The following is a 13,299-nucleotide window of genomic DNA, read 5'->3' as shown; positions in this document are numbered from 1 at the left end:
TTTTTGTAAATAACTTATAAATAAACCAATTCTTACCATAAATTAAAAAGATTAGCGTATTTAACAAAATTATGAGACCAAATCTGAGTGTCCGGTTTTTTTTGCTGTTGAGTGTATATATAATTTTTTTTTTTTTGTCTTTGCACACCTTATTATGCTTGAGTCGCCTTTTTTTGGTTTTACTAATAGTTTCATGATACCATAAAGTTTTTTGTTTATCATACGAGTTGCAAATACACAGCTCTATGCTTAGGATTTTTTTTTGTAAAGTAATTATAATAACGAAAAAAAGTCACCGAGATAAGATCACAAACATGTAGCCGTACCCTGATAAAAAATTCTTAAAAACAGCAGAGATTTATATTAAATGAGCAAATACTCTTGATCTAAATTAGTTTATGATTTTCAACTTTTTATTTGTTATGGAAGACTATATAAATTAGAATGATGAAAAACATTATTAAAAATTAAACAAAATAATTTCAAACTACCCTAGCTTTGGTGAGAGAACCCAAACTTCGTAACCTCAACTCTCCGGTTATAATAAATGTTCATTTTCTGATAAATTATAGTAAACTATTTTCATTTAGTTTTACTTTTTTAAAAATCATTAAAGATAGCTAGTGAAACATTATCAGTGTAATTAAAAAAATATTAAAATTGTTCGTATGTGATATGTATGTATATCAAATAATTTGATCTGTTCATTTTGGAAATATAGTTACATAAAATGTTAAAGTGGTGTTTGTATTTTGATAGTTAGTGTAGTGTGTGTTTAGTGGTTTTCGGAAAAAATGGGTGCATTTTTGACAAATTCTAATTCAAAACAAAACAATTTATTATTATTATTATAAAAACCTCTCACATAGCTTAAGTAATAGTAAATCTCTTTACCTCCTAAGAAATACTTATTAATAGATTTCAAAATTAAAACAAAAAAAATCCTGGTGAAAATACAAACTAATTTCTAAACTTGTTTGTTTAAATGAAGCATTATAACAATGGATACATTTAATGAACAAATATTTGAACAGAAATTAATAAAATTAAAAGACACACACGATAGTATAGCAAATTTATCAAATTGGTGTCTGACAAATCAACAACATCACGAGAGGATTGTTACGATTTGGTTAAATGTTTTGAAAAGAGGTGAGTGTTTTTTGCTCAAAGTATTTTTCTAGAGTTTAATCATAGTTATTTAAATATACATTATGTCTTTAAATTTCGACTAACTGCTAACAAAGTGAGGCATTTGTTCTAATAATATAAGTGTCCAGCTTAGAAACTACTCGGTTAATGTAATACTTTCAACGATCACGAGAAAATGTCAGACAGACCCGCTGGTGAAGGCTCAAAGTTACGACAGTTAGGGGAAGTGTGGGAACAGGCAAACTGATACGCAATGACTGGGGCTCAAAATTATGGGAGGCACGCTCTGATAACAACTCAGGCTTACGCTTTGCACACTTTGACAACAGCTTAAAGACAGACAGAGCTCCAGACTGGTGAAAGCCCCTAGTTGAGTTAGGGAAGAAGGTATGGTACTCATTGACAAGAACTGAAATATTTGGAAGGTACACACTCTTCCTGCACAGCTTAACGACAAATTGGTCGTTTGTGTGCCAGTTACATGGCTGAGTGGAACTGAGTTTGCAATGGTGAAAGACCCAAGCTAAGTTTTGTGCAACTGAGATCATCACAAAAGGAATACTTAATTCCAGAGCCGACATCTTCTTAGTGAGTTTGCCACTATGCCCTATGACCCTAAGGCTAGTATAGGGCGGCTAAAAAAGTCTTGTTGGAACCCATGATAAAATCTTTGCTAACAGGTTGCTTAGACATTCGTGATATACGGGGGCAATGAGGCGCAAATCGCTTAACCCAGGAGCCGTTCTGTGGTCTTCTTAAGGGATACGAACTTCTTTTGATATTTCACAATGCCACACAAGTTCATCCATCAAAAAGTGGGATTCACAATGAGCCGCAGAAGGAAAATCCTAGGCGAGAGGCAGCAAAAAAAACTAGCTACTCAACCAAGTTTGCAACGGTATCACTCCAACAAGGCCGGTGATAGGACTGGCGATTATTCATAGGTTCCGAATAACAGTTAAATTTTTATCCATATCTGAATAGAATTTATGATAAATTTTGTATTCAGAAAGCTAAAGTTAACTAGTAACGAATAAAAACTTTATAGACCTTAATTTTAAAAGGTGCACCGTGAAAGATACGAACTGGTATACTGCCGTTGGTGCTCAAATTCTTCGGCCCAGCTTGAGTTTTACACACAATGTTGCGTACCATACAGTTGTGTACGGACTAGTCCCTTGCTAAATCTAGAACTGCTGAACTGCTATGCTTCTCATTACTTTATCTAATTAGTTTTATACATATATATATATATATTGTTTTTAGTTAAAATAGAACAACGTGTCATCCTTTTCTATCTCGCAAACGACGTGGTTCAATATGCGAAAAAGAAGTCTCTTCCTTTCGTTGATTCATTTGCTCCAGCTTTCCAGAAGGCCGTCACAATGGTCAGGTAAGTTTTTCATTTTCTATCACATACTAATAAAATCAATTACCTTGAAAAGCTGTTGAAAATGTGGTGGGGTCCGCATTGCAAAAATAAAATCATCAAATTCATAGAACAGTACTCCACTGAACGCTTCTAAAAGCTGTTTGAGTTTGTAAATGTGGATTCGAGTCTCTCATACGAAAGATGCGATCATTTACTGTAGTCCAGATCCAGATCAGTGTGAGCTCATTTACTAAATCTGCTCTAACAAATAAACTGAAACAGTTTGAGGGCAAAACATGTGACCATATACGACAGTTCAGCTCTAACTTAAGCCATAAACTGTAACCACATTGGCACAATTACTGCCTTCTGTCTTTCTGAAGTAGCCTCTTCTCCTCGAGTATTTGCTCGTTCTCGTCTTTCAGTTCCGCCCTCTGATCAAACTCAGCATCTTCTCTCACCCTTTCCGTAATCTTGCTGTGGCCACCTAATTCACCTTGTGGCACCTTAAAGTCTTTCAGTTAGCAGTTTCTTAGGATTTCATCGTTAGCCATCCGGGGAATATGTCCGGCCAAATGAAGACGTCAGGTTTTCATTGTGTTAAAATATTCTGGTCGTGGTAGAAGCAGTTGGCCCTTCGCTGACTGAAAGTGAGCAAGCATATTGTAGGGCAGAATGGTAGAAGACTTCAAACTCTCTATATCAATCTGTTGTAGACTCTTATGATGGATGAAAATCCGAAACCAGTACGAAACATGAAGAACGTACATGCTGCATTTTGGATAAAAATCTACCTTGTCAGGCCTAAACTTGAGTACGCCTTCGTTATTCGGAATCCATACACAGCAGGCGAAATTAAATAATTAGAACAGCTGCAAAAGAAATTCGTCCTTTTTCTCAAAGGTTTAAATGTGCTTAAATGATATCCTTGAGGATTGACGACTGAAGTATGATCTGCGTTGAATTTTCAAGATTATTTTTTTGGGCCGAAATCTTATCTAGCTTGATATTATATTTTCCGCCTGTCATACTCCTCAGGTGCAAGGCAATGTTTAAAATTCCTATAAAAAAAAGTGTCTGAAGAGGTGAACATGTTTGCATCAGATCAGAAGATTAGCATAACAAAATCGTACTTGTGACCCATACTGTTTCTTCTTTTCTATTTGTATAGTTATCGACACGATTTATCTTAATGTATTGCTTGAATAATTTTTACGGTTTTGCTTAATTAATACAATTAATACGTCAACTATTTTGTAGGGAAGAAACTGTGCGGCCAAAAATAGAAAGACTGTTTTCTATTTGGAAACAACGTGGCATCTATGATGAGAATTTTCTGGTGGACTTAAGTGGGTTATTAACGAGAGATAAGACGAATCGAGTAGACATTACAGACTTCCAGGTAAGTTGGATTAGTTTTTTTCTTTCTTTTTTAAGTATATGAGTATTGAGATTGCATATTCTTGAAACTTGGAATATTTACTTCAGTAAAAATATTAGCTTGAATATTAAATGAATAATTATTTGCTGTAATGACCCTGTGTGACGTTTTCGAGAAAATCTATATGTACATAAGTTACGTATTATGTCTTATAATTAAAAAAAAAAAAAATAGTAATTCTAAGATTACAAAAATATAATCAATAATGCTTCCATGCGCTAAAGATTAGAATATTAGAATAAATTCGGAAATGCGTACATGCACTTGAATTAATAACTCCTTGAAGCTATAATTACAATAATACTTTTTAAAGAATACAGAACATATCTAGGCTACCTGCCGAGCTCCCGGGAAGTGACTAGCACGTAGACTTGAACTTGATACTCTCGGAACTGTATCATCCGGCTGTGCGACCCCTTCTATATTATTCTTAAGATGCTGTCTTGAGCACTACTATGTAGGCCAGACGTCAGCGGATTACGTGCGTGTAACTGTTATATATATATGGAAATGTTCGTTTGTTCAAAATATCTTAAATCTCCGAAAGTCTTCACCGATTGTTTTGAAATTCTGACACAACGTTTCATTCGAATGCTCGCATGTTTTTATTAACATATAGATATCACACCTGTGATATCTAAACCTGCACTAAAATTACTTGAATGATATCAATGTAGTATTAATAAAAAGTGTTGGTTACTTGCTGATTTGTGTAGCTTTCGGTGTTTAATCACCTCTCATACTTAACTTTTTAAACTGAAAGTTTTGTTAAGGAGATAATTACAGGGTGATTGTTCTGCAAAATATTTTTAAGAAATCTATACTGGAAAACCTTGCAGCTGTTTTCTGAGGACATGTTATATGTATTGTACAGCAATGGGCCTCATACTTTTATTTGGAACTTTTTATTTTAATATAATCAGTACAATATTTTTTCTCTTTTAAGAAAAGTGAGTAACTGAAGAAATTTTAAAATTAAGTGTAAAAAGTTCAGGTCTGACATAGCTGCAATCTCATTTTTCTTTGTTTACAATTAAAATCTTGATTATTTATTTTTCTCACAGCCCTGTGTACTTTATTCGAGACTAAGGAGCTGCAAAGAGCTGGAAGATGATACTGATCTTAAATTAAAGATTCTAACACAGAACCATATCTCTTTGACAGACATTGAGAAAATGAGGAAAACATTGAAGGGTAAATTGCTGAGACTTTCATTTAAAAATAAAGTTTGGGAACACATAAAGTTATTTATTGATTTATGAAGTTTTTTTGTTGCATTTTACAGAGCGTGACGCCGGATCTGACATAATACCGGAAGTGGAAGAAGGTTTAAAGAAAATCATAGACTACATAAGCGCCTTGGAAGCAGAAATTAAAGAACGTGTAGGACTCATAGATTTATTGGAATTTGCAGAAAGCTATTTTGCTGACCAACTGAAGGAGGCGAAAGTTGTGGTGAACGTAAGTTAAAGCCTTTTATTTAGGTAAACTCTTTTAGCTAGTTAAGAAGTAGTCTTCGATTTTTGTTTTTTCTGTATAAATCTCTCGAACTAAAATGAAGCACACAGGGTTATCGAATCAGAAGGGTTTGAAATTTCAAAATTAATTTGAGAAGGTGGTCAATAGATGTAAAGAGGTGAAATATTTGAAAATGGTCCTTAATAGTAAATTGAATTAGTGGTTCCTCCTAGAAAGAAGTTTGTACTAAGGTCAAAAGAATGAACCTGCAAGGAAGAGATCTAGCGTGTCATTCAGTGACCAGAACTTTCCATGGCAATCTCGATATAGCGACGGATTGTCAGGAAGATGTGACTGAAGGGATTGGAGTGCCTCTCTTAGGAGATGAGAGGCGGTCAATAGGCCAAGTATATTCCTTTATACTGTTAGGCCTCACTTTCAGCAAAGTACAGTCCTATTACAAGGTAAAGTCTCTTAGCAAGTTACTTACTATGAGGACATTTTACTTCCTGACTATCGGTAAGAGTAAATATTTCGATTACGTCCAATTTGCGACTTCGAGTTTTCACATGTTCATCAACAATGGTCTGAATATAAGTATGTGTGTGAACAAAAGTAACTCAAAAACGGAAATCACAGAAATCTGAAACTTAATACGTAGTTGGGTCCAACCAAGGTAGATTGTTGTTTTTGATTACTGATTTTTTCACTTTTTTATGATTTATACGGCATTAGTTCTTACGATTTACTCTAGACTTTGTACACATGTTATATTCAAAGCGGTCTACAACTCTTATTTGTACTATTTTTCAAGGATAGTCCGAATAAGGAAAATTTGGAAAAAAGTAGTATGCAAGATTCCTACTAAAGTATTCACTTCAATATTTATTTATTTATTTATTTTTTGAATTATTTGAGGCGCGTCAGTATCTGCGGTTATGGGCGCCCGAAGCTTTTTTCAATTCACTGTCGGCCTCCAAACATTGTTCTCCCGTTACAGACAACACTGTCCATCACCAGACAGTGTAAGAAGCTCTTAGAAAAAAAAAATCTCTCGAAGAGAACTCTCAAGGATCTCCGCGTGGAAATCCAATACGCTAACTGCATAGCTAATCCCCTCCCTTGACTTCAGTATTATATGCAGCCCTGGGTCTTGGTAACTTTGACTTCACGTTGGCAGAAAAGAACCTTTCTTTTACTGCTTTGTTTATATTAAGGGGCGCGTGTTGGTCTAGTGGTCAAGAGGGTGGCTTTGTAAGTGGAAGATCCCCAGTTCGACTACTTTTTATTTGTTTGAAAAAATTGTTTATAATAAAGTATATGCTTCCTCCCCCGTCCACCACTCCTAATTGGTAGTTGGACGTTAAGCCCCGCCTAAAAAAATAGGCGATTACTTTACATCTTTTACTTTACAGTCCTGTGTCTAACTTTTTGATGGTAAAGATTGATGTCTAGCTAAAAGCCGATTTCATGAAAATTTTGCTTCTGTACTTACATGTAAATCAAATAGCATTTTTCGAATAATTTTTCTTAGAAAATACTTTTTAGGGCATTCTGAGGAAGGATTTAGATTTCTCCTAAAGTGTTTTTACCGTATAATTGCCGTTTTACAATTTGGGTAATATTAGATAATATTTAGTTAGAACTAAAAATGTTTCACAATTCGGAGTTTTAAATGTATAAGTTAAAACTTCTGTAATTGTTGTAAGAAAAATTCTTGTAAGTGTTCATATCAGATCTTAAAATTAAAATTACTTCAGTTAATTTGATGTTTTCCTATTCTCAGGCTTATAAATGCTTCGGCGCACGCATTAAAGGTGTCAAGAGGAAACTTGAAGAATGCATCAAGGAACTTCCTAGTCCTCCATTGTCGCCTGACATAAATGCTCCATCTCCTTCGCCTAGTTCATCACCGGATAAAAGTGGTGTAAATGATCTGTCGTTCTGTTAGTATACTCCTTTAAGAGTCTTAAGAAATTCATTGTATTCAAATTCTCATTTGGATTAATTGTCAATTTTCTTGTTTGTGGTCCCACAGGTGGTATGAGTTTTACTTCAGGCGGGTCGTTCATGGATGGAAGTTTGCTGGCTAATGACTATCTGGCCAAAGCACTCAACGAAGAAAGCCCAGGAAAGGTAATTGTGGATTTTATGAACGGAAGTATTACTTATTTATTATACAGTTATTAAATCATCGTAAGATGGTGTAATTCAACAGTCATGAACACTTAGTAAACCAATTTTACTCTGAAGAAAGCAATAAATTGGCTGAAACTAAGGTGAAAAAGAAGTTCGTTCGAATTAGTGACGTCTCCTTATTATTCCCGAAAAATAATTCCTATTTGACAGTGTTACGTTCTTAGCAGTTTTACTTTTTTTATATAATTATCTACGATTATTTCCAGTACTTATTTTAGGCATTCTTGAGCTGCTCAATTGAGCTACTCTTATAGTAATCTTGGACTGTATAAAGATGTTTAGAACTCTTGCTACCATAGCTTGATTAAAAGGCTACTATTACATAAAGTCCTGACCTTTAGCTTTTTCTCCTTAGACTTAAATGAACCTAGTCTTTCTGTTCATAGGTGCCTTCACCAGCTTTAGTAAATGCCGCGTACAATGCAGAACCAGCCGATTCAACAATCAGCGGTATGTCAAACCAAATTTATCCCGCAGTTCTGCCTCCACAGCCTGTGCAACCCCCTCAACTTATTGGCATGTCTATCAACGATCATACAGTCGCTAAGTCATCGCCTAAAAGCGTACACCCACCAGCATTACCATCTGCAGCGTACAGTTCCCCATTGTTGACTGGCTCTATGACTATTACCCCACCTTATAGTGCTACACCAGTGCTTAATCACATTAAGCCTAAAGGGCATAATGTCTCACCGATGAATAGTCAGGTAAACCTTAAATTTTATTGAAATAGTATTGGTGAGGACAATTACATCCCCAATTTCGGATGCAAAGAACGCTTTAATGGATTTTTTTTTCATTTCCAGTTCAACAATACGTTCACAAATGACAGCCTGTCTAATAGTGACTCAGCCAACACTGAGGTATAGTAACCCTGCTGATAATGTAATTTAACTTATGAATAGAATATGGGCTGGCTTAAGAAAATTGCTTAAGATTTAGGCAACGGGATGGGGTGACATTTTCACAGTTACCAATCTTACATCCATAAAAGTGGATGAAAAAAATATCATGAGCCTAGAAACTATTCAGTGAGTCCGAAGTCAGTCCGAACTTCTGAGGGACCTTCTTGACAATTGATTTTAATTTACTCAGCTCAAAGTAGGCGTACCGAATTGGCCTAGAGTTTTTGTAACTTATCTCTGAAGAAGGTTTCTTGCGGCTTTGTCTTTATGGTAACCCATAATGTAGCTTATTCCATAAGTTGAGACTAATGAAACTTTAGTTTTTATTTTGTTTTTAAGGGGCGAGTTTAGAAGGTAATTTTTGCTTTGTGATTCCATAGCTAAAGATAAGCAACTTTACGGATGATGTGACCTGAGTTGAGTTTTACCTTACTCAGTATTGCTCCTAGGTATGAACCGAACTACATGTGGATCATAGCTTTTGTTCTGCCTGTAAAGTGGGTTCTGATTCTTGTTCCCCAGTTACAAATCTTTGTATTCGTCCTAGTTTCAGCACCTTCTGCAGATATAGTGCAATTGTAGGGCAATGTAACAGTGGTTCATCACGCAAGTTAAAGTCACCTCTTAAGAATATTATTACTTTAAACCTCTAGGAGTTTTTTTTAAAAATTCCTTTTTTTTAGCACAAATTTTTCTCGTATTTAATTCTGGATGCTGAATGTAACTTACTCTATTTTCTGATCTCTTACGCTATCTCATACACGATCGTCTATTCGGCTATCAAAACTGTATGAGATAGCTGACAGCGTAAACATATCAGAAGAAAGAGTTGCATCAAGAACTAAACATGAGAAAGCTTTGAGCTGCATGGGAAGCCGATGGCACTACATCAAAAAAAGTAATTTCATCTGCCAAAAAGATTATGACCGATGGAAAAGAGATTCTTTTTATCGAATAGCTTACATAGACTAAAACAAAAACTAACGAAATACTACGCCAGTTACCTAGATAATAAACTTTGTGAAGAAGGGTTTCTATTACAACAATAATCTTTTATTAGGACAATGCATCAGTTCATGAAGGTGTTTAGACAAATGTAAAAATAAGGAATTTGTAATAAGGATTGTTAAAGCATCCCATCAGATTCGATGCTCTCTGATTTCCAACTATTTCGAAATTTAATGAAATGCATGGCTGGATAAAGGTTTTAAGTCAAATGAAGAGGAGTTAGCTGTCGCAGATTGGTACTGCTCACTTTTTACAATACGAAGAAAAAAATTGCATTTTTAAACTATCAACAGTTTTTCACTGCCATGACGAGAACTTCTCACCTTGCCTCGTATTAAAGCGACTTCACAAAGTCACTCCAGCAAAACAGTTTTTTTTTGTTTTTTTAATGGTTTCTTGATTATCGTAAATCAGCATATTGTGTTTTCTGCAATGTGACAAATTTATGTAACTTACAGAACATTTTTTGTTTTTTAAGGGTAATAAAATCGAAGTTGTAACCCGTTCACAAACATTAGACGACCGAAATATGACGTTATCTGCTTTACTACAATCTTTAATTCCTGGCAATGGTGCGTCCGATACCGGTAAGATTTGATAGAAATAATCTAAAATCAACGTTTTTGGGCCGCTGTCATCGATTAATAATGCTAATCTTGGAAAAACAGAGAATCCGGTGACTGACGCAACAGTATTGCAGACACCAAGGTCACCTTCACCGGAAACCACAAACCCGCACCACATTCTGGTGACCAAATTTCCAGTCTGGACAGATTCGGCGGATATGATCAGACGTGATATTGAATGGGAATCTCCAGAATCACCGCCATCCTATGAGAAGACTGGCTACAATTTGGCTGAGGATGTGGATATGAGATCAGTTTATGATGAAGAAAACACCTTAGGCGATGAGAGGTAAGTGAACAACAAGTCATGGATTTGTAACTAGTAGCATATGTGTGGATTTTCTGAGAGAGCTTAAGTGTCTTTCAAAATTGATTATCGAATCCACTAAGATCCGTGCAATAACAAGAGCTTCAGATTTTACTTGCCAAATTGTGCTTTCTAGATGTTTTTTTTTTTATAAAAAAAAAATTTCTGCTCAGAATTACAGATTTTGTCTAAATTGTTACCTCAAGGTCTTTTAGTATGTCAAAGCTGCAGGTTCTGTCCAAATTTTGCTTTCTAGCCCATTTAAATTTCTTATTTGCGCTCGGAGCACCAAGTTTTTCTTATTTGAGCTAGACACTTCTGAAGGAGCTTCGTTGGGTCAGAGCTGCAGATTTTAACAAAATTTTACATTTTGATCAGCTTAGTTTTATCATAAATGCTACTAAGAGCAGGATGGCACTTTAAAGTTAAGTAAGGAAGCTCAAACCCCTTCTTCCTGCCAAATTTTTTCACAATGAGTCTTAAGATTTTCAGAGTTATTATTAACATTAGTTTTAGAGGGAGCCTTAGTTATGTGGGGCTAACCCCTCTTCTATTACATGCATAGCGTCGACACTGTTAAAAGGCAGATGTACACAAAAATCCTAATAGTTACTATTAATATTTTAGGAATTAATAAAAAGTAACTACACATGGGACTCTAACTGGTAATCCCGCAGCTACTAGTCCAAATTCATGACCAATAAACCCGTCCGTTAATAACCGCATCTAATTCTATACATTTTCCATAACTTTGCATTTATTAATTTAGGGATCACTAAATACAGTCATAACTGAGAAAATATATTCTACTACAAAGTGATGTCAGAGAGAGGCAATGGCGTGAGGATAAAAAATGATCTATCGAAGATGGGTGTAATCATCTTGAATTGCCAATTATTTCAGTATTGACTGCTTCTTCCAGCTCCAGACCACTAAGTTTCAATAGGGATGTAAGCCGTATATGCCGTTGCAGTGCTTGTTATTGCTGACTCTTATTATTATTTAATTAACGATACGTCAACATTTGAGATCATTGGCTCCTGAAGTCTTTTTCAGTGCACTGACAACATTCAGTCAGTGTTCCCTCGGACCATATTATTTGGATAATTACTTCGCATTTTCTAAAAATAATTTTTCTAATAATTTTTTGTTTTCTTCAGTATGGGCGGCAAAGATGTGGATCATCGAAATTTGATCAGTTTAACTGGTAATTTCGACACTGACTATCGCCCCATCACCAATAACAGCCTCAAAAACAGTCTTATCAGATCTTCGACGAGTAATCATCAAATGGACAATGTAGAAAATATTGATATGGATTTAAGTGATGATGAAAATCAATTACAACACAAAATACCATCAATAGTGAAAGCTAATCCAGTTGTTTGCCATAGTAATAACGTGAGTAATAAAATCCCCATTGTTACTAATAAAGAGACTGAAATCATTCATAATAATAATAATAACACTTGTAGTAACAATAAAAATAGCAATAACAAGAGGGTATTATTACAGCCAGATATTACAATACCTCCACCATTAGGCACAAATAGTAGGGATATTGTACAGACCAAAATAATATCAAAATTGCCCGCACCTAACAGTGCGGTTGTGCCTGTCAATTTTTATGACTCCAATAAGATATCCCCAACATCGGACACAATAACCGTCCCCCCGCCATTACCCCCACCTCCGCCGCCGCCACCACCACCAATACCAATAAATAGTCATCAACAGCAACACCATCCCCAGCAAAACCATAGTCAACACAATGTTCCTCATCATCATCAAATACCCCCAGTAGTACATCAACAACAACCACAGCCGCCATATTGGAATCATAATCCATCACACACACAAATTCCCCCACCTATGCCCCTGCCGCCATTACCCCCACCACCTCCAACGAGTACACAATTTCCACCACTACCACCTCCTCAAATACCCCCACCATCACCGCAACAACAGCAATATCGTCTGAGACATCCTCATCACCCTCCACATCATCACCCACACCACCCTCACAATCCCCATCACCAGCAACATTTTCGTCCACAAAGATATTACCAACGAATAACGCAGCATTACCCAAGATGGTAGTAGCCATCTTTTTTCGTTTTTGTTTTGTTTGTTACTGAAGGAAAGAGTGGTAGCAGGGGTGGGAGTAGTGTCTACCAAAAATTTTTGGAGATATTTTTTAACTTTCTATTTTATTTGTGAAAGATTTTTTTTTTGTCTAAAGTTATTCTTGCTCTTCGATAGCTCACGTCTCTTATAAGCTAATTTTTATTTTTTATTATTTAGTTTTTCTACGATTGGATTACTTTATTGTTAGTTCTCATATCTTTTAGCTCTGAGGCAATCATTTTGTATTTTTTTGGTAAAATTAGCTCTCTTATTATTTAACAGAGAAATGCTTTAACTCTGAGAACACGAAGATTTGCTTTTATTGCTTGAGGTTAAATTGAGCTATTTTTAAATTAAGTAACAGTCCCGCGCGGAATAAAGGTCAGTTAATGTTTTTTGTATTTGTTTTATTGAGCTAGCTCTAGCTGAAGAGTAGCTTAAGCTTTTTTTTAGAACTCTTAACAAGCTGTCAATGTGGAGGGCATATAAATGTAAAATTCCTAATTTTATCCGGATTATCAATCTAATTTTTTCATTTCTTATGAGTTTCAAATTTTCATAATCAACTGTGGTTGATTCATCATATGAACCCATGCAAATTTTTCAAATTAAAAAATTGGAAATAATTATGAATTTACCCGTTTTGTCTGCAAATAACTTTCTTCTTAACGAATTTATTTATATCATTTTTAACCGTTTTTGGA

At 35.2% G+C, this 13,299-nt stretch overlaps 1 protein-coding gene across 2 annotated transcripts in view; it reads left to right on the top strand.

The window, feature by feature from the left end:
* Nucleotides 1–514: 514 nt before the first annotated feature.
* Nucleotides 515–13,299, top strand: part of LOC141461866 (uncharacterized) — a 14,823-nt gene continuing 2,038 nt past the window's right edge. The window contains exons 1-12 of one of the 2 annotated variants that reach the window (XM_074143281.1): nucleotides 516–1,152; nucleotides 2,419–2,545; nucleotides 3,785–3,926; nucleotides 5,030–5,159; nucleotides 5,251–5,426; nucleotides 7,210–7,369; nucleotides 7,462–7,559; nucleotides 8,009–8,329; nucleotides 8,429–8,485; nucleotides 10,014–10,122; nucleotides 10,204–10,450; nucleotides 11,629–13,299. The exon at nucleotides 11,629–13,299 is cut by the window's right edge and continues 2,038 nt beyond it. In XM_074143281.1, coding sequence (XP_073999382.1) covers nucleotides 1,002–1,152; nucleotides 2,419–2,545; nucleotides 3,785–3,926; nucleotides 5,030–5,159; nucleotides 5,251–5,426; nucleotides 7,210–7,369; nucleotides 7,462–7,559; nucleotides 8,009–8,329; nucleotides 8,429–8,485; nucleotides 10,014–10,122; nucleotides 10,204–10,450; nucleotides 11,629–12,568 — 2,658 coding nt within the window. In that variant the 5' untranslated portion in view covers nucleotides 516–1,001 and the 3' untranslated portion in view covers nucleotides 12,569–13,299. Of the gene's footprint in view, nucleotides 1,153–2,418; nucleotides 2,546–3,784; nucleotides 3,927–5,029; nucleotides 5,160–5,250; nucleotides 5,427–7,209; nucleotides 7,370–7,461; nucleotides 7,560–8,008; nucleotides 8,330–8,428; nucleotides 8,486–10,013; nucleotides 10,123–10,203; nucleotides 10,451–11,628 lie in introns of both variants that reach the window. The other variant, XM_074143282.1, reaches the window with a different exon arrangement.

The sequence above is a fragment of the Rhodnius prolixus genome, unplaced genomic scaffold (assembly GCF_049639745.1).
Source record: "Rhodnius prolixus isolate KJV_2025 unplaced genomic scaffold, Rpr scaffold_12, whole genome shotgun sequence".
Taxonomy (NCBI): Eukaryota; Metazoa; Arthropoda; class Insecta; order Hemiptera; family Reduviidae; genus Rhodnius; species Rhodnius prolixus.
The sequence above is the reverse complement of the archived record's forward strand: the minus strand, read 5'-3'. Positions and strand labels throughout refer to the sequence as shown.